This window comes from Paecilomyces variotii (genome assembly GCF_004022145.1).
Source record: "Paecilomyces variotii strain CBS 101075 chromosome Unknown C8Q69scaffold_2, whole genome shotgun sequence".
Taxonomy (NCBI): Eukaryota; Fungi; Ascomycota; class Eurotiomycetes; order Eurotiales; family Thermoascaceae; genus Paecilomyces; species Paecilomyces variotii.
In genome coordinates this window covers 3,397,775-3,416,219 of record NW_021167141.1, presented here as the reverse complement: position 1 = coordinate 3,416,219, position 18,445 = coordinate 3,397,775, and the positions used below count along the sequence as shown (strand labels likewise).

The window sequence follows — 18,445 nt, the reverse complement described above, 5'->3', positions numbered from 1 at the left end:
GATCCCAGAGGGATTTAATTGCTGCCTGCGAAAATGCGAAGAGGATAGACTACATAGTTGATATTTTGAGTTGAAGAATCCTTCAAATACGGAGCAGACGTGTCGGGGGGTCGTCGTGTTTACTATTTCCCTACACGTTCTCAGAATTGTCTGTTTACGCTTGTTTCTCCAACTCCTCTTTATGAATGCTGACACCGCATTGAATTCATTACGCGCATTTCATTTCCTTAGCACCGAAGCCTTTTTACATTTGTTGATCCCTGCACCATTTCCTGCAGGGTCAAGCCGTGCACCCGCGTCCTGTCTCTGCCTCGAGGTGGGTATATCTCTTATCGCTGTGGAATGGAGATTCCATTGTGAACTGTCTTCGCCTACTCGATCACATACACGCGTCTTGCTGCTCCTAATACAAACTGCCTGCCCTCACCTCGGAGCACATCCAATTCAAGGCTGATAGTGTGGATAACGGACTAGATACTGCCACTGCTTATATCCAAGACCAACAACGGCGGATAGAACGCCAATCCACAATGGCGTCAGATAGCGAGAGCATCGTGACTAGACTTAGGTCAACACCTACGCGTCGCAAGAGAAGGAATAGCTCGATATCATCGCTCAATCACGACTACAATGATCTGCAGGATTTGGACAGGAAGACGGCAAAGGCTATAACTCGTTCCAATACGCGAAGGAATAAAGAGCTATCAAGCGAGAACAATACAGTGAACGCGTCATGTCAGACCCCAAGGAGACGCAACAAGAAGAAAGTGCGCTTTTCGGACCCCGGCCCTCAGTTACAACCATTTGAGGAGGGGTCCACCGGACTGACGCCGGCGATCCTTCGTACTTCATTTGAGGAGTGTGACATCGCTCAAAACGAAACGTATAATCTTACTCCTAGTCGTCGTCAGCGGCGACAATCGGCACCTGTCGAGAGTACACGGAGTCTTCAAGACCCTACGTTTCCTATCGAACTGCCTCCTGTACCGCGCATGCTTCAGTTCACACCTCTACGTCAGATACTCGACGAAAGGACCCAGAGGCGGATACGGAGGATTGGGCTGAGTAAAGAAATCGATGAAATTCAGCGGGAGAAACGCGAGAATCTGAGAAATTCCAGGGAGATATTGCGCCAAAAGGACGTGGAACTCGCGGCCCTGAAAGAAGAGCTAGAGGCCATCAAGAACACTAAGATCCCGACCGAAAATCATGAAAATCATGGTGAAAGGGGAGAAATCTCTTCAGACTCGAAGAGAAAGATCGCAGAATTGGAAGCAGAAGTCAGCCGCTTAAGACACGAGATTTCACAGTCGACTGCTGGCGCATGGGGTGCCCTCGATCATCAGGCGGACCATGAAGGGGATGCAATAATGACAAATGGTAGCGTTATCAGCGACGACACAATCCTTATGTCAAACTCTTCAGATCTCCGGAGTTACTATTCTCGCGAATTTGGCGCTCCACTGAGTCCTGCATCGACTAGCGACACGATTCCGATCACTAATGATGCATCTGCACATGCGTCCATAGCTGATCCTCACCAGGAAGCAGAAATGGTCGCATTGTCACTTGACCTAGCAGCGGCAAGACAAGAGAAGAAGGATTTATTCAACGAGTGGCGCGCTCATATCGATTCCTCTAACCCGGATGACAATGATGGCTCGCGCCTCTCCTCGCCGCCACCTGACTTCATGCACCAGATTGTTCCAACGTTGAAAGCGGCCCTTGCGCGCGCTTCTGAGGCTTCTTCTGCCCTCGAGTCCGTACGGGGTGCCCTTGCAGACATGGGATTTTCTGGTAGTAATGCCGATGAAGTGATTGCAGAGCTGCGTCAGCGCTTCCGCTCCGCCAGACTGGAACTGGAGCGTGCTGTTCCTGGGGAGACACCCAGTGTAGGCCTGGAAGATGGATCCTCCACCCTCAATGCTCTAGTTGAAAGAGTCAAAAGACTCGCGAACGAGCTGGAAAGAGAAAGAGAATTCCATGAAGGCACGCTTGGCCGTGAGAAGGCGCTGCGCGGCCAGTTTGACGCTTGTTTATTCAGATACGAGGCTGCCTCCAAGAAGATTCACGATCCTGAAGAGACTATTGACTCGTCTGCTGAAGACATGTTACATGCAAGGATGCGGATTCAAGAACTGGAACGACGAGGCAATGATCAGGCTGTCGGAATTGACAGGCTAAACGCAGCATTAGACAAGTATCATGATGAAGTGAGAGGATTGGAGAAGCTCATTACGTCCATGGAAGCAGAGGCCGCCGCATCCAAGGAAGGGTATAAATTGACAATCTTGATCCTTGAGAATAAGGTCAAGCATGAGGAGACGGCCCGTCGCCTTGCTGAATCAGCCGCAGCTGAGAATGTGGATCTTGTACGCGAGTTGCAGGATACCGTCGAGCAGAATCAGATTCGGGTCGACGACCTGACTGCCAAGGTTGAGTTTCTAGAGAGAGAACGTAATCAAGTTGTCGAGGCCATGGAGAGCAAGGCAGCAGAGCAGTTGGAGCTCCACGACCAAGAGATTGGGTCCATGAACGTTCGCCTCTCTGAACTTACAACATCTCTTGACGATGCTAGGTCAGAAGTCGAAAAACTCCGACGACTAAATACTAGTCTCGAAGAACGCCTACAGGCGGAAATTGGAGCACGGAATAGGCTTGCGGATAAGTGGGCTGCAGATCAAGCACGATCATTCGCCTACATGAAAGAAGCAATCAACGCAGAGCGCCGGGGTTCGAAGGTCCGTGCTGCGAACTGGAAGATTATGTCTGACGATCTCGAGTCAGAAGCAACCATGCCTGGCAGCGAGCCCATCACGCCCGTTAGCATGACGAGGTTCGTGGATGTGGAAGTGGGACGGGGAAGGCACAGGCGAAGGATTGACAGCGGTGTTGGCTTCGGCGTGCTTACAGAAGAAGAACTCGAAGATGATGATAACGCAAGCCAGGCGTGCATCAGCTCCGAACCTGATCTCCCTGGGCTGCCAGGTCTTGAGGAGACGAGGACTACCAAGGCCTAATTGTCCTGGGTAAGGCATACAGGTTGGCGGCGTTTCATTCTTTTCAGGATTTCCGGATGTTCAGTCACTATGCATAGATCCCTTTTGTTTTCTGGTTGGTGCTTGTCTTTTGGCTACACGCTCGATGTGTTTCTATGTTTCAGCATATCCCGCTCTTTACAAGACCAATGTAACATATAATATATGCTATTCATTGAATTCATCAGACTTTATCTTCATTGTTCCAAGGTACGGGCCGAGCCGCAGCATGGATTGTCGACGTCATCCAACGGTTACATAGTTCCGAAAGATGCACCAAAAGACAAGGTGTGTGGACTATCGCCTAATGAAAATAGTAGTGCATGTAGTCGAAGTTCTAATCATACCTGAATCTTATCGTATAGCATGTGCATTTTTACCTCGCGTATTGATATAGACTTCTCAGAACTTGGTCTCCCCTGAGTGGCCGGAAGATCTGAAATAATGTCCCAAACGACTTATATGTACGTCCCTTCCCCTTCTTCAACTTCCAACTATCGCACCGCGATCATCCAAACAATCGTCTTCCTTTGCATGACCCTCTTGTCCACCGCCCTAGACACCATGGATGCTAGCATCCAGGCTTCTCAACCGTCACCTCTCGCTCTTGAGGCTATATCTCACCAAGACTAGTTATCAGTTGCGCCTATTGGCAGGTCCGGTACGTGGTTCCTCTTTCCTCTCACTTCGTTCATTTCAGAGCAAGAGGACGAGGCTTCTCGCAAAGTCGGCTGTACAATTCGTTAACTCAGCATGGCGCAGGCCTAGGATTTGTAATTCCTTTTATAACGTTCCTTCGTTTCAGGACGATGATATTTAGCTATCTTACCTACCTACGACATTTTAGTCTCAGAGGTACAATGTCTGGTCAAGGCGGTATATAGGTATACGTAGACTTCTAAGATGTGTTTAAGCTAAAACTTGTCCGCCGAGTTCTTTTTCCAGTTTCTGTTGTTCAATACCCTGCATCAGTTGTATCAGGTTCCGGGCATCATCTCGTGTCCTTTCCAGCAGCTCATCCTGCTCACTTACCCATCGCAGTCGATCTTTCCAAAACTCCCATCGCTCCATCGTGAACATTGAGTCTCCCTTCCATAGATCGCACTTGGTCGATTTGATCGTCGCGAGTAGAGACAGGTCCCTCTTCCCCACAAACTCAAAGATAATATGTCCGGCGATTTCAAAATATGGAACCATAAGATGCACATCAGTCTGTATGTTATTATATGAGTCAATCATCTCAAGTGCAATCGTCACTTTGTTTACAAAACCCACATTCAACATTTGTATATGATCAGGACCACTGCGAAGGTCCCGGGGGATATGGCGCTTCAAGTACGTTGGCGACGGCGGCTGCACTGGTCGGCTATAATTCCATGGATCCTGCTCTAGTGCGAAAATGATAATCCGAAATGCTGCCGTTAGTTCGTTCGAATTTGGGGAATCTGGGGGATAAATGGAAAGATGATGCGCGTAGAAGACGTTGGCGTTGTGGAACTCATACCACCTTAGAAAGGGATATGGCCCGTAAGTATCTCATTGTCCACATGACTAAAATTAGGGCATTGGTTAGTCTAGAAAGCATTGAATACACGAAAGGCATAGTGCTTAGAGGAAGGATATATCTCGCGAGTTTTGAGCCCTCATGCCACATCGGCAAATGAGATGACCGGTTCTATCCTAGTATATCCTAGTATTCCGAAGCTGCCAAACGTACAGTAAGGATGTAAAAAACTAGAGTATTATGTGGCCTATACCCCGTGCTTTCACTCGGGCGGTCACTTATAGATCACCCTCAGTTCACGTGGCGTTCGGTGGTCTGGTCCGTTGACCGGTTGCAACAGCAGGTGGAAAAAGAACCGTAAGACAAGCCGAGGTAACTGTGCTTCCTCCTCATCCAGCTTGCTAGAGCAAAAGACCAGTGGATTTCAGTGCGGGAGAGACGGAAACAAACTGGATGGCGAGTGTTTGAGCACGGATGACCTCTAGAAGATCAAGATCACTGTCTGAGTTAGCCTTATTTCCATCGAACCGAGCAGAATTAGGAGAAAATGGATGAAGACTCCAACGTACTCCGTCGTAATTACATCAAATCGTGGTAAGCTTCTCGGTATTCCTTGGGTTTGTGATAACAGTAGATTCCCGACGCTGTCCATTGTCCGCCTGGGTTGTTCAGGGTCACCAGACCTCCGTGGTAGAAATATTTGATTCGGAGATGAAAGACCAAAAATATACTTGTCTGAATTTGTAGGAAGTTCAAGATATCGGACGTAGTGTCCAAGTCGAGGAGTTTTGCGAATGTCGCAGAGCATCTTGAAAGCAGAGGTCAAATCGGATGCATCTCTGAGCCTGATCCGGCGATATTTACATCTGTTAGACATGTCGCAGAGACTGTACAGTCGCCGACATTGTCAGGAGAGTGCAGCTGCATCAGCATAAGACGGCTGTAAATAGAAGAGGATACGAAGGAGTAGCTCGTCTGGAAGAGCTTGGAGTGACATGTTATTGCACTAGATAACTAGTCGCTGAGTCTGAGATAATCTCTTCCAGTTTCCAATTATCGCAGGAACGTATTCGAAGAATGGCCTTGGTAAACAACGAAATATCTCGTTATTGGCGCGGTTGCTTCCCATCTGCCAACGAACCATGTGTGGAGATTGCAGTAGTTAACAGTTAACTAGATAGTGATGGGGCGAGTGGTTAAGTACAGTACGTATGTATGAGATGGGAACCGACTGCGCGGCTATGTACTAACTAACGAGGGTCCAGACCTCCCTTAAAACAGCTTAAGCAAAACAACGACTTCCAAGTGAGTCGAGTCTCCGCGCCAGCTGAAACGACTGTCCTTTGGCTCTTATCGACCTCCATCCGTTTTGGGGAAAACGAAGTCGTCCACCTCAGCGTTGAATCCGGATCGAGCAAAAGCAGGCTTCCCGCTCAGGCTGTGACGATGACGTCTTTCAACGATGCTGTCAACCGCCACACGTCGCCTTCATGTCTCATTCTGGCCAAAGAGATAGACTAGCTCAGCATGGCGTGGCTCGACCCATTGCGCTCCAGTGGCCTGGGAAATAGATCAGGAAAGCTTCATTGAATGGAAACAGTTATTGTCTCGGGACGACGCAGATCTGCTTCGTCCTTCCTTATTATCTACCCTACAATTGCTCGAGGCTGCTCACACCTGTTTAGCTTCAACAACCCCCCTGGTTGATATGTCGCGTGCGCTGGTATAGTTAGATAGTGAATCTCGACAATTTGCCTGGTCATCTTCAACTCAGTTCTCCTTTTTCCTTCCTGGTGCAGGTAATACTTCGCATACCCACGAGTGCGAGATGAGGAGCCGAAGCCAGAGTCGCAGTCCGAACGGGGAGCATGAGAAATATCGATTAAAGGTCACAGCAGGCCCCGACTATGATACCAAGACACATCAGGTTGTCCCAGTCAATAAGGACCAGACATTACATTTCGAGAACGAGCACGCGATTGTGAGCGTGTGTGTCCGCATCCAAGACTATACAGGTATGCTGCGCCGAATATACTCACTCAAAGACGACTCTGTAGAACTGAGGCTTATTCTCATTTCGTATTTACAGGATACCCCGATGGCTCCCCGAAGAGCAGCTCATACTTCTCCCACCCCCTCCACCAGAACGATCAGTATTCTATTGCGATGCAACTGGTCCCCAAAACCCCAATAAACGGCGATGACCTTATCTTCGGAAATGACTTCGAGCGTCCTATCCGTGACCGTCTACCGCCCGGTTTCAATGCCGCAATGCGCATAGTGAAATGGGTGCTTGATCCCGCACTAGATGGAGACGCATATGCCGACAAGCCATACCTCTACAGCCCTGCGCTCGCAAGCTGGAATCAGTTCCGCATCGGAGATAAGACATCATCGAACAATAAGGCACCGGCCATACATGACCGCATTATAGAAGAGGGTGCGGAGGGTTCCGGTGTGGAAGTCAGGAAAGAAGCGAATATCCCAGAGACAGTGGACCAGCGAAGGAAGCATTTCCTTTGGGACCAGAACCGAAAGAACTTCGAACTCCAGCCGGGAAGGGCGTATATGGCTGACTTTGGGAATCCATATTTAGTCTTCAATGGTGGGTAATTAATAAATACTTCCTTGATTCTAGTTGCTCTTTTCTTTTTTTCGTCTTGGAAAGTGGAGGATTTTCACTGACTATTTGTTTTTTCGATATGCAGACTTCTCGCTTCGATTACCTGGGTTTAACCTGCAAGTAGCCAAGTACATTGACGAGAAGCATCATAAGTTACGATACGTTCTCAAGAATCGCAAGACGGGACATGTTTACCTCGTCGTTCTGTTCACGCTTCTTCTACGAGACTGGTTACCGGAAAATGCCACCGATGGGGATATGAATACGAACGGGAACGTCGATGGTGAAACACATAAAGACAATGGGAGTCGTGGTCGTCCGAGCAAGTCTGCCTGAAGAGGCCGAACTTAGCCTCGACGACGTGGAATAAGTTTGAAATTTACCCTTGGGCGAGGCAGTTCTGTGCTGCGTGCGTTAATTCCTTTTCTATACATCCGGAATGGGTCTACATAAAAGTTATTCAGGATAGAGCGATTTGAGTCTATGATATAGAACTTCTGATCTTTTCCTCGCATTTATGCGCGCTTCGAAAATAGGAACGATTGACCCACTTCAATTTTCTTTTTCTTTTATCGATCCAAAATGCCATCCCAGATGAGATATTGGACTATACACCGTAATACATTACATGAACTTTTACAGCCTCTTAAGAACGTCATCGAGGACCTGCTGCGTGGTGGCCTTGCCGCCCAGGTCGGGAGACAGGAACTCGCCGGCATCGAGGTTGGCATCAACGGCCGCGTAGATCTTGGCGGCAGCGGGCTCCTCACCCAGGAACTCCAGCATCAGCGCAACACTGCGCAGAGTGGCGATCGGGTTGGCGATGCCCTTGCCCTCGATATCGGGAGCACTGCCGTGGCAGGGCTCACCGATAGCGAAGCCGTCACCGACGTTGGCACTGGGGACGAGACCCAAGCTACCAACCAGGGCGGCAGCACCGTCAGACAGAATGTCACCGTACAGGTTGGGAGCAACGATCACATCGTAGTACTCGGGCTGGCGGAAGAGCTTGTAGACCATGGAATCAACAATCTGCTCCTCAACCTCGACGGAGGAGAACTTCTGGGCAGCCAGAGCCTGGCGCGAGGTCTCGCGGAAGAGGCCATCAGTCTGCGACAGGACGTTGGACTTGTGAGTGATGGTAACCATGGGCTTGGAGCGTCCGGAGGGAGTGGAAGTAGTGTCGCGGATCTTCTGACGGCGCAGCGCAATCTCACCGGCCATAGTAGCGATGCGGGAGGAGGCGCGCTCAGAGATGCGCTTGATAGCCTCGGCAACCTTGCCGTTGGGGGTATCATGCGTGCGCTCCTCCTTCACGTAGAGGTCCTCAGTGTTCTCGCGGACGATAACCAGGTCGATGGGATTGCCAGCGGCAGGGGTGGTCCGGACAGGGCGCACATTGGCGTACAAGTCGAGCTTCTTGCGGAGAGCGACAATCGGAGAAGAGTAACCGGCAACCTTGGTGCTGGGGGAGCTGGAGAAAGACACATGTCAGGTTGGTTGCCCTTAATATAGTATCGAACATGTATTTTTAATACCTGACCGCACCAAACAGCGCACCGTCACACTCCTTCTTCAACACATCGACCGTCTTGTCCGGGAGAGCAGTGCCGGTCTGCTTGAAGGTATCGAAACCGGCATCGAGGTCGACAAAGGAGAACTTCAAGCCCAAAGATGAAGGCAGAGACTCGAGAAGCTTCCGGCCGGCCTGAAAGAACAACCACAATCCTTTGTCAGTTCAATGCACGCAATACTGGCTGGCCGGTCGACCGGAGACAAAGGGTAGAAAAAAGCTGCCGCAAAGCAATATAGAAATATCAGGCCTCGACATACCGGGATAACCTCCCTTCCAATGCCGTCACCAGGGATCAGACCTGCATCTCCGTCAGCAAGATTATTCACACCAAGAAATCACAGAGCAATTGACCTATCCGCAACGTTCTGGCAGCCATCGTTGATGCTTTGCTTTGTCTAGCGATGTCCGCTTTTCGGAGGCGGAGAGGAGAGGCTTTTGTTCGGACCACGGAAGAACGTTGGGCCGGCAAGTGTTTACGCTCGAGTTTCCGGGGTAAAAGAAGAAGCGGAATTTGAGAGGATGCAAGTGTTTGTTAGACGCTTAGACTAGATGTCTTATGCCGTTGTTGCATATGCAAGAGGGGCAAGCCATGGGGATTGAAGTGGCATGTTGTTGTTGAGCTATCTGTTCTGTCGTGGATGCGAATAATGGCCCTTTTCGGGAGTAACTGACTATGGTACTTCCTGAGGAATCATACGTGGTAAGTTAATACAGTAGTATAGACAGAATCAAGCACTTGCTCAGCGTGTCATGTCATGTCGTTACTGTACAAGAATTCTGTGATCGACAGAAATCGCCAATTAGAGCCACCGCCATCCAGACAGTCAACGTGACAGCAACGTGGAGAGCCCCGCGGTATTCGGATAGTAGTTAACTACTCCGTAGTAGCAACAGAAAGAGGACAACGCTCGATCGTCTTTACCACCGGGTAGCAGCGGCATAACGGCCGTGGATTTTTCTAGCTAGAAGCCTAGAAGCTTCATACGGATCCCCGGATTCCGCGCTTTGGGATGATTATTGATCACTGACGACTACGTTTACTATATTAAACGGATTAAACGGATTAAAATAAAATAATGCCCATCCAGCGGATCCGCCGACCCCTGAAACTTGCTGCCTGAGGCCGCTAGTTATACCAAACCCCCCTGCATCAGCCATCAACTCTCCATGAACCTCTCTATCTATCCTTTTCCCACCGAGCCTCCTCTCTTTTTTTTCGATTTCCTCGTCTTATCTTATCCCTTTTCTTGTCATCAGTGCTGCCAGATGCTGCGTTCCCCCCACTAACCGTGTCACCGTTGCACTGGCTGGGTCTGTTTACATCACGTTAGTCCGACGCGTTTCGCCAGCAACTCTCAGACTGTCCGACTACTACTCCTAAGGGAACCGCAGGCCCCTTGCCCGCTAGTCGACTGCCTTTCTGGCTGTTTCATAACCTCCGCTTGACCCTACGCTTAAATTAATAGTCCCCACGGACTGTCGAACCCATATAGTGAACACGCTGTTAAGCTTCATCTACCCCGGCTCATCCTAAGCGCTTGCCGTTCTCCCTCCTATCCATGCTCTTGCTCCTCTGACGCAACATCGCCCTTCGTCTGCCTCGATCTCAGAACCAGCCATGTCGGGAACTCCGTCGGCAGGCGGCGTCCGCAGTCTGCTGGCGAAGTTCGAGAACCAGAGCCAAAATGACAATACCTCACCTCCTTCCCGTGGACGCTCTCCGGCCGGTTCAGACAACTCGGGCAACGGAAGGCCGCTTTCCAAGGTACGAGCCAGCTTCATCGCGGTCGAGAATGTCGGTCGTTCCGGTCCCTTTGGGGGCTTACGAAAGTCCAACGATGGAGAGACCCCTCTGAGCCCGTCGAGACTAAGGTCCAGCGACGGGGACGATCCATATTCGACGATAACGGCAATGTCGGAGAAGGAAAATAATGTGCCTCCCAGAAATGGCTCAGGAGACAGCACCAAGGGAGAGGAGAAGCGCCCCGAAAGCAATGGCTCGTCCGAAGTTAGATCAGCGCTTGGAAACATCCTCAAAGCTTCTGTACCCGACAAGAGTCAATCGCAAGATGGACCGACAGCGGCTAGCACTGAAGTCTCCCCTGGAGACGAAAAGACGCAGCCAGCACGCAAGACGGAGACCGTGGCTGAGAAAGCAGGTACAACCTCAAAGCCGGTCACCAAGGAGCAATCGAGCCTATCTCTGCCTAGAGACAACTCCACGCCTAAACTCAACGGAAAGACCTCACCTACCAGGCCGGCCAGGTCCCCGGTCCCGTCTCGTGCGCAGAAATCCACCAGTACGGCATCCCAAGGCGCATCGAAGGATACGACTCCTGGCCGGCAGCCTGCTAGCAAGGAACCTACTAAAACAGTAGCCGGAAAGCCCAGTCGACCGTCGCTCAACCCGCCTGCCAAGATTACGTCGAGATCTTCCCCAGCCTCTCGAGACTCTGCCAAAAAGACGACGACGAAGTCTTCCCCCAATGGGAAGGCTCAGTCAAAGTCACCTACACGCCCTGTCCGCCTCCCAGCTTCTATGACAGCGCCAACCGCGTCCTCAGCTGCTAAGACAGGAGCTGCTTCTCAGTCACCAAACCGTGCGCAGACACCCTCGCGTGGTCTTACGCGGAAGCCCTCTACTCTGAAGAAGGACGCAACAGGAGCATCGCCGCGGGTTCCCGCTTCGAATATTCCGCGACAGCCCTCTCGAGCATCGCTTGCTTCTCCAGGCAGTGACAGGCCAAAGTCTCGCACTAGTACTGTAGGCACGAAGACGGTCGATGACAGCTTCTTGGCAAGGATGATGCGCCCGACTGCCAGCTCTGCCAGTAAGACTCACGAGAAGGTTGAAGCGAAGACTCCCCCAAGGACCAGGACGACAAGGACACCTCGGAGAAGTCCTGCAAAATCCGAGCAAGGTGCTCGTACGCCCTCCAGGGGCAAGGAAGCAAAGGCGGTGCCTAAGAAGGAAGAGACTCAGTCTCCCAAAAAGGATCAGCCCGAGACGGAATCGAAAGTCCACTCCGCGCCTGTCCCTGTACCAGAACCTGTTCCAGAAGAGCCAGAGAAGGAGCACTCCACCGAGGGTAGAGTAGAAACAGCTGTTGAAGACTCTACCAAGGCAACGACTGAAGTGCCTGCTGCAGCCCCTGCTGAAGAACCTCATGCCCCAGCACCAACCTCCACCGAAGCTCCTGCTGAAGCTCCTGCAGAGGTTCCAGCAGAGGTTCCCGCTGAAGAACCCAAGGCCGAAGCCGTTGAGCAGACCTCTGCACCCAGCCCTGAAACCGCTATCGAAGAGCCAACTGAAGTTTCGACGGAACAGCCTAAGGATGTCCCAATCGCAGCCGCGGTCGATGCTCCTGCTGATGAGACAATCAAGGAGGTCGAAGCCCAAGAGACTCCTGCTTTCACCGAGATCACGGAAAGCTACTGAGCTGTGAGACAATCCTACAAGGCAGCTTTGTGATAGTAACCTTTATCTTTTTTGAAAGCACCTTGGTTTGACTCCCCTATTCCAAATTCAAACACAAATTTATTTCCTGTAATTGAGACGTGATCCTGGCGAGTCCCATATTTTCTCTACGCTTTCATCTTCCACTTTTTCGTCTGTTTTCATTCGAAATTGGGACTTGTCTGTTTCTCTTCATGTGATCTGGATATCCCTGCAGCTTCTGTTACTGTAAGGAGTTTGATAAACCTATCCTTTCGAATCTTGTTTTGGTGCCCTTTGGTAGGTCAACAGAGTTTGTGTGTCTAGCCCGCATTTCTGTTTTCGGAATCTTCCCCCCTTGGTGTCTGGCAGAGTATACCTTATTCTGGCGTCTTAGCTTTATTATTTATTCAATGAGATTGATTAGATAGATATTTCTTGTCCTTAACGGCATGCTTTCACGTTCTCGGGCTGGGGGATCTGTTCATACATACTGATAATATTGATATGATCTTATTGGAAGAGTTTCAACGTGCAAGAGATCAGGTACATACATACATCGGACACCCCCTTGTGCACTATGAGATCACGTGACATTGGCACCTAGCTATTGAGTAAACAAGCAAGCTTCTCACCGCTTCCTTTTATGCCGCCCTCGTTCAAACCCTTGAGCTACAGCAACGACTACCTGTCGAACAACCAATTTGATTTGATCATCGTGTTCTTTGGGTTTTAATTACCCATACAGTGGTTTTTTCAGCGTCAAAATCCGCCTAGTTTGGGGATTTTTGTGGTCGCACTGAAGTCGAAAATTTTTGACCCAAGTCCTTTTCCTAGGTAGAGACTGAAACCCCTATTTTCAAGGGGAGGTCTGGTCAACCACATCACCACGTTGTTGTACGGCATCTCTAGTGAGATATGGCTACCTACCCATCACCGTACACTCCATGGTATCCCGGGATGTTTGAGGGCAAATGCCCAGTTATAGACTTCTCGTATGAGGAGGTCACAACAACGCAGGGGGAAGCTAAGAACGTCTCTGCCCATGCCAAGGAGGAACCAATAGCGGTCTCTGCCCATGCCAAAGAGACACCAATAACTGGCTCCTACCAGCCAGAAGAATGGGAGATACAAGATATCCGCCCATATCTAACCTCAAGGGAATGGAGGATATATTTGAACTGCCATCCCAAGCACAGGAGTGAGTTGATGATGAAGGCTAATGATCGAGCCAATATGGAAACTCCTCCTGTGCTACTTGGCTCGATTTCGTCTGAAAAAACAAAAGAGGAGATTCCTATCTCACAGGAGGATAAGCGGAGCAAGCAATTTGAGGCTGGCTCTACGAGCAAGATGGCAGATCTCGCTGCCGGCAACGTTGATGTCATTGAGGATAATGTGAAATCTTATACCAGGGGGATCCTCCCACAGAAGAGGAGGATTTCGCAGCCAGGCGATATTGATATCGAGGATAATAAAATCCTTTGCCGGAGGGATCCTTCTCTCAGTGATGGAGACAGAGTCTAACCAGCAATATCGACTATAAAAGACTGGCTAAAGATGACTAGATCACTTAAACTACAACGGGTATCGTGATCTTAAAAACTGGCAATGCAACGCTGCAGATAGGCACATGAGGGAAGAACAAGCATAAGAAATGGAAAAGAGCAGAGAATCGAGTGCAGATCAGATCTTCTTCTCAAGCTTCTTTATAAACCTGTTCACACCACTCTCGAGACGCGCTGCTTTATCCTCCAACTTGTGTGGTCGACCGGGATTCTTCAGGGCTTTCACGGAATGTTTGTAATTGCGACTACTGGCTTCAGCCTCAGTGGGTCTATAAACCTGGCTGTGCACATCGTACTCGCTGCGATCGCCGTGGTGTTGGTGAGGTTGCTCGTACGAGAAATTCGAGTATCCCCCAAGTGGGACGGACGGGGACACAGACTGGTTCTGTAAGTAGTCTGCATACTGTGGCTGATTATGCTGGTGATAAAGGGACTGCGGAGCATAAGGATGCTGACTGTAGGAAAGTGAGTTCGGAGCCAGCGGTGGAGGAGCAAAAGACATGGTTCCTTGTCCAGCTACAGGATTTCCGGCTACGGGGGGACCGGAAAACGAAAGAGCCCTGGTGGGAGTCTGTACGGACGAGTGAGAAGGGAAAGACTCCAGGCTGGGTCCTGCACTTGGCGGTGGAGAGCTATAGCTCGGCTGCATTGCACCTGAAACGGTGTAGGGTAGCTGGTGACTGGGAGGTGTTGAGTAGCCGGCTGAGAGCGGTGGAGAGGCATATGGGTGACCGTGATCTGCTGCTGCGGCCGCTGCAAGCCCGGTACCTTCAACACCATCTTCCGGTGGAGGGGTCTTCTCGCGATGCTGAATGGGTTCTGGGGCAGCAGGAGCAGCAGGATTGTAAGCAAGTGGTGCGTAGTTCAAATCTCCAGTCTGCTCCTTGGGCTGTTCTGCGGCAGATTGCGACGCCTGTTGTGGCATGGTTGGTGGTTCTGTTCGGGAATTTCGCGTCTGTCCATTCGCATAGGCGGGGTCTGTTATAGCGACATTCTCAAGCTGTTGAACAACACTGCTTACTGCCCCTTGGGAGGTTGAGAGTGGTGGATGTCGGTCCGTCTCAACTTGCCCCGGAGAGAGCACATGCTCAAGAGTATCAAGGAACAGATTTGCATCATCCACTGTCCAGAGATAAATGTCGAGTGTATGGAGACGGAAGACGACTCTTCCCTCGTCGCGGGGATCAGCAGAGGGCAAGCGCCATTCCAGAGGGTTCGCAGTCGCAGATGGTGTCTGTCCCGGAGCGTTGCCGTCCACAATCAATGTACAACGAGTAGGAAACTTGGTCGAGTGTTGAAGACGGATGTGGTCCAGCGCTGAAGCTCCATTAGTCTCTCAAAGCCCACCTAGATACAGTAGAGCATGCCAACAAACCTCCATTGAAGGCATCCTGCTCAGGAGTTCCTGGGTTGTTTGCAATTTCGATCCTGGTTGTACGCCGCGCAGCGTCATGATAGATATAGAGATAGGAACCTTTGTCGAATCGGTGATGAAGAGGTTTCGCAGTTGGAGCAGCGAAATAAGAGTGGATATCCGCGAAACTAGACGCATCAGCTACATGATCGCAGCGGGGGCTCTAACTTACAGTGTCAGCATACGCTCTTCACCCGGTAACGGAGGCATGGCGTCAACAGGCTCAAGCTCAATGTAACTAGTTGATAGAATGGAAATGGGGAGAAAACAAGAACGGGTACACAGGAATGAGGCGATACAAAGGCTTTTATAGGGGACAAGGGAGGAGAGGCTACTTACTGGCTGTGAAGCGCCTGCAGGGTTGCTGTGCTCAAGAGGCCCGGCGCTTATACAAGGCCTGTAGATGGTTGATAACGAAGCTGATTGCCCGAAGTGTCGCCCCGCTAAAGCTAAGCGTGTCGGCGCGGAGCTCGTCGCATCGTTTCTCCGAAATTTTCATCGCGAGGTCCGGGGAAACTCTGGCTGCTGTCGCGATAGTTTTCATCGGCTTCCAGATTATATTCGCGCTGTCTCCTGTCGTATATACGATACTCACTAATTGCTGTAAGTGTTCCGCTGAGATCTCCTTTACGAGAGACGTACATGGGTTGCTCATACTCGAGAGACACCAGCTCCTTGCAGCACACCGGAAAACCAGTTGTTCACCTGTCAACGAGGCCCTAGGGGCCAATTCAGCTCATCAAACGATTCAAGATGTCGCTCGTCAATCTGGCCCATGTCTGCTCCCACCTTAACAATGCCACCAAGGCACGCCTGGGTCTGACATCCATTCCGAACTCCAACCTCCACCTCAAACTTTCCCTCGCCCTTCAGAATGCCGGATTCATTTCGTCAGTAGTGCGAGGAGGACCGACTCCTCCGCCTCCACATGTTCTCCTTGGTCATCCTTCCGTGAACGATGAGTCGCAAGGTGTCGAGCCCATCACGCAATCCAACGTTGCCTCCAGACGCCTGTGGCTCGGACTGAAGTATTGGCAGAGCGAACCGGTTCTGAGCAAAATGACCTTGGTCAGCAAGCCCAAGAGGAGAATAAACTTGGATGTCCCCGGACTTCGCCAGATCATTCGGGGCGAGAAGAGTGGATACGTTGAGGGCCTGCGGTCTCCTGGAGAGTGCCTTTTCCTGTCTACGGACCGAGGGATTCTAGAAGCCAGAGAATGTGTGGAAAAGAAGGTCGGAGGTCTCGTTTTGTGCAGGGTTCTTTAAATGCGGGATGTGATGTCTTCTGCATCGATTCGGAGTTTGGTCAGTCGCATTGTCTCTTGGTCCGCGACTTTCGATATACCTAGATCATGGGTCTGTATATTAACGCTATCACTTTGTACCTTTCCACGCCCAACTCTCCTTGTACAAGTATCAATTACTCGGTTCTTTGATGACTTAAATGATGTAGTCCATAGTCATTGAGGCTCATGGCAGATAAAACAGCGGCCGAAATCTACTCTCTTGGCAAAGGTTCGTTGGCGAGATCTTCCTTTCCTTGCTTCTGTAGCAACAACTATTGTCACGGCTATGTCGCAACTCTAAACCTTTACAGTCCAGGGTGGTGTCTCGAGTCGGGTTCAATCTCAAACGCAAGACAGGTCACGAGCTCCCGCGATCGCCGGTCCCGTTAAGTACATCCCTGCTGGCCAAAACTGAACGGATAGGAGAATGCCTTGTCAAGAACATCGCTAAACTGCTAGTACATACGTATCATTGCTTCTTGTTTTCATAGAAGAGCAGAATGATCCTCAACAAGGTCCTGATCACTGGCGGCACCGGTTTTGTTGGTTCCGCAACAGCCAGAGCTTTGGCTGAAAAGCACCCGGAGTGTGCTATCACGATCGTCGATATAAGACCGCCCGATTCTACACATGAATTGCCAACTAACATCACATTCATCAAAGCTGATGTGACGGCTCGACGTGAGATCGAAGAGGTTGTCCTGAAAACTAAGCCAGTTGTTGTCATTCATACAGCAGGAATAGTTCCCGTGCTCGGAGAAAGGTATGGCAGAAAGCTAAAGGACTTGGTCTGGAAGATCAACGTGGAAGGTACAGACAATGTACTTCACTCAGCAAAACAAGCAGGAGTCGAGGCCTTTGTTTATACCAGCAGTTGTTGTGCAATCACGGATGATATGAGCGTGCCCTATTGTAATATTGATGAACGCTGGCCAACGTCGCGGTCGTCACTCATATACGGAGAGTCCAAGGTCTGGACTTCCCATGGTTGCAATGGCTGTTTTATCATCTACTAATTCTATTCTAGGCAGCTGCAGAAGCCATTGTCCTCCAAGCATCCGATTCCACGTTCTCAGTCTGCGCTCTCCGGCCGTCGGTGCTCTGTGGACCAGGGGATTACCAATTGGTCCCAGCCATTCATGCATGTATCGAGAAATGGGAGACACCCTTCATCATTGGCGATGGCCTTAATCTTTGGGACGTGACATACGTAACGAATGTTGCAGATGCCCACGTATTGGCGGCCGAGAACCTGACTTCCTCAAAGACCGCTGCTGGCGAGGCATTCTTCATTCAAAACAATGAACCCATCACGTTCCGCGACTTCTGTTTGGCGATATGGGCGCATTTTGGGCACATCCCGCAATTTCAGGTTCATATTCCAGCAAGCCTAGCTTGGGCTGCAGGGCTCTTTTCAGAGTGTTTTACGTGGATGTCTGGGGCAACAACAACGCTCAGCAGGGGTAGCGTTAGAGATGCTTGCTCCACCCGATATGCCAACGGAGAAAAAGCAAGAAAAGTTCTTGGTTACGAGGCCCGTGTTGGGATCGAGGATGCCATCCGTCTCAGCTGTGAGGTGAGTACTCTGATGCCAACGGTTGTATGCGTGGGTCAAGTCCCGCTCATCGAAGCCCAGGATTACGCTCGTCGCTTGAGAGGTTGACCGGTCTAACCGCCCGACGCGAGGGAGGCGAAACGCCAATTGAAGGCTGTAGGTAAAAGATCAACGCCTATATTGGACAATTATCTTCCAGGAACTCGTCTCAACGAATGAATGAGACCACTGCGCCAATATCGTCATCTAGTTATTGTTAATGCTAAGCCTCATCCCTTCACCACCGAGGAATCAACAGCCTCACCATGTCAGCAATACCCACGAGGAAACCATCCCTATCTTGATTTCGTACCCAGGCTGTTGTGTCCACCCGTCCTGCCACTCTCCCAAGCTGTCTCTAGAATGACAGTTTGGCTAATTGTCCGGGGCCTTGCATAGCGTCCAT

The 18,445-nt window shown here is 50.5% G+C and overlaps 8 protein-coding genes across 8 annotated transcripts; 5 read left to right on the top strand and 3 right to left on the bottom strand.

Annotated features, from left to right (window-relative positions):
• The first annotated feature begins 49 nt into the window (after nt 1-49).
• Nucleotides 50-3,238, top strand: C8Q69DRAFT_458865 (hypothetical protein). The gene has a single exon (XM_028630032.1). The coding sequence runs from the start codon at nt 531-533 to the stop codon at nt 3,018-3,020; it is 2,490 nt and encodes an 829-aa protein (XP_028488064.1). The 5' UTR covers nt 50-530; the 3' UTR covers nt 3,021-3,238.
• Nucleotides 3,239-3,903: 665 nt separating this feature from the next.
• On the bottom strand, nt 3,904-4,429 carry C8Q69DRAFT_169796 (hypothetical protein). Its single transcript, XM_028625756.1, has one exon. The coding sequence runs from the start codon at nt 4,320-4,322 to the stop codon at nt 3,948-3,950; it is 375 nt and encodes a 124-aa protein (XP_028488063.1). The 5' UTR covers nt 4,323-4,429; the 3' UTR covers nt 3,904-3,947.
• Nucleotides 4,430-5,895: 1,466 nt separating this feature from the next.
• C8Q69DRAFT_169799 (hypothetical protein) lies at nt 5,896-7,647 on the top strand. Its single transcript, XM_028625757.1, has 3 exons — nt 5,896-6,557; nt 6,632-7,147; nt 7,251-7,647. The coding sequence occupies exons 1-3, from the start codon at nt 6,371-6,373 to the stop codon at nt 7,499-7,501; spliced, it is 954 nt and encodes a 317-aa protein (XP_028488062.1). The 5' UTR covers nt 5,896-6,370; the 3' UTR covers nt 7,502-7,647.
• Nucleotides 7,648-7,801: 154 nt separating this feature from the next.
• Nucleotides 7,802-9,117, bottom strand: C8Q69DRAFT_485425 (isocitrate dehydrogenase LysB; the record flags this gene model as incomplete). Its single annotated transcript, XM_028631828.1, has 4 exons — nt 7,802-8,639; nt 8,704-8,873; nt 8,999-9,039; nt 9,093-9,117. 4 exons carry the CDS (start codon nt 9,115-9,117, stop codon nt 7,802-7,804), a joined length of 1,074 nt encoding a protein of 357 aa, XP_028488061.1.
• A 3,626-nt stretch (nt 9,118-12,743) lies between these two features.
• On the top strand, nt 12,744-13,901 carry C8Q69DRAFT_458846 (hypothetical protein). The gene has a single exon (XM_028630031.1). It carries the CDS (start codon nt 13,096-13,098, stop codon nt 13,702-13,704), a length of 609 nt encoding a protein of 202 aa, XP_028488060.1. The 5' UTR covers nt 12,744-13,095; the 3' UTR covers nt 13,705-13,901.
• On the bottom strand, nt 13,881-15,647 carry C8Q69DRAFT_458845 (RNA recognition motif-containing protein). The gene is made up of 4 exons (XM_028630030.1): nt 15,332-15,647; nt 15,121-15,287; nt 14,212-15,062; nt 13,881-14,132 (listed from the first exon to the last, which is right to left on the bottom strand). Exons 1-4 carry the CDS (start codon nt 15,367-15,369, stop codon nt 13,968-13,970), a joined length of 1,221 nt encoding a protein of 406 aa, XP_028488059.1. The 5' UTR covers nt 15,370-15,647; the 3' UTR covers nt 13,881-13,967.
• Nucleotides 15,575-16,685, top strand: C8Q69DRAFT_169888 (40S ribosomal protein S8). Its single transcript, XM_028625759.1, has one exon. The coding sequence runs from the start codon at nt 15,913-15,915 to the stop codon at nt 16,423-16,425; it is 513 nt and encodes a 170-aa protein (XP_028488058.1). The 5' UTR covers nt 15,575-15,912; the 3' UTR covers nt 16,426-16,685.
• On the top strand, nt 16,686-18,445 carry C8Q69DRAFT_169826 (putative NAD dependent epimerase/dehydratase). Its single transcript, XM_028625758.1, has 3 exons — nt 16,686-17,416; nt 17,473-18,021; nt 18,082-18,445. The coding sequence occupies exons 1-3, from the start codon at nt 16,946-16,948 to the stop codon at nt 18,106-18,108; spliced, it is 1,047 nt and encodes a 348-aa protein (XP_028488057.1). The 5' UTR covers nt 16,686-16,945; the 3' UTR covers nt 18,109-18,445.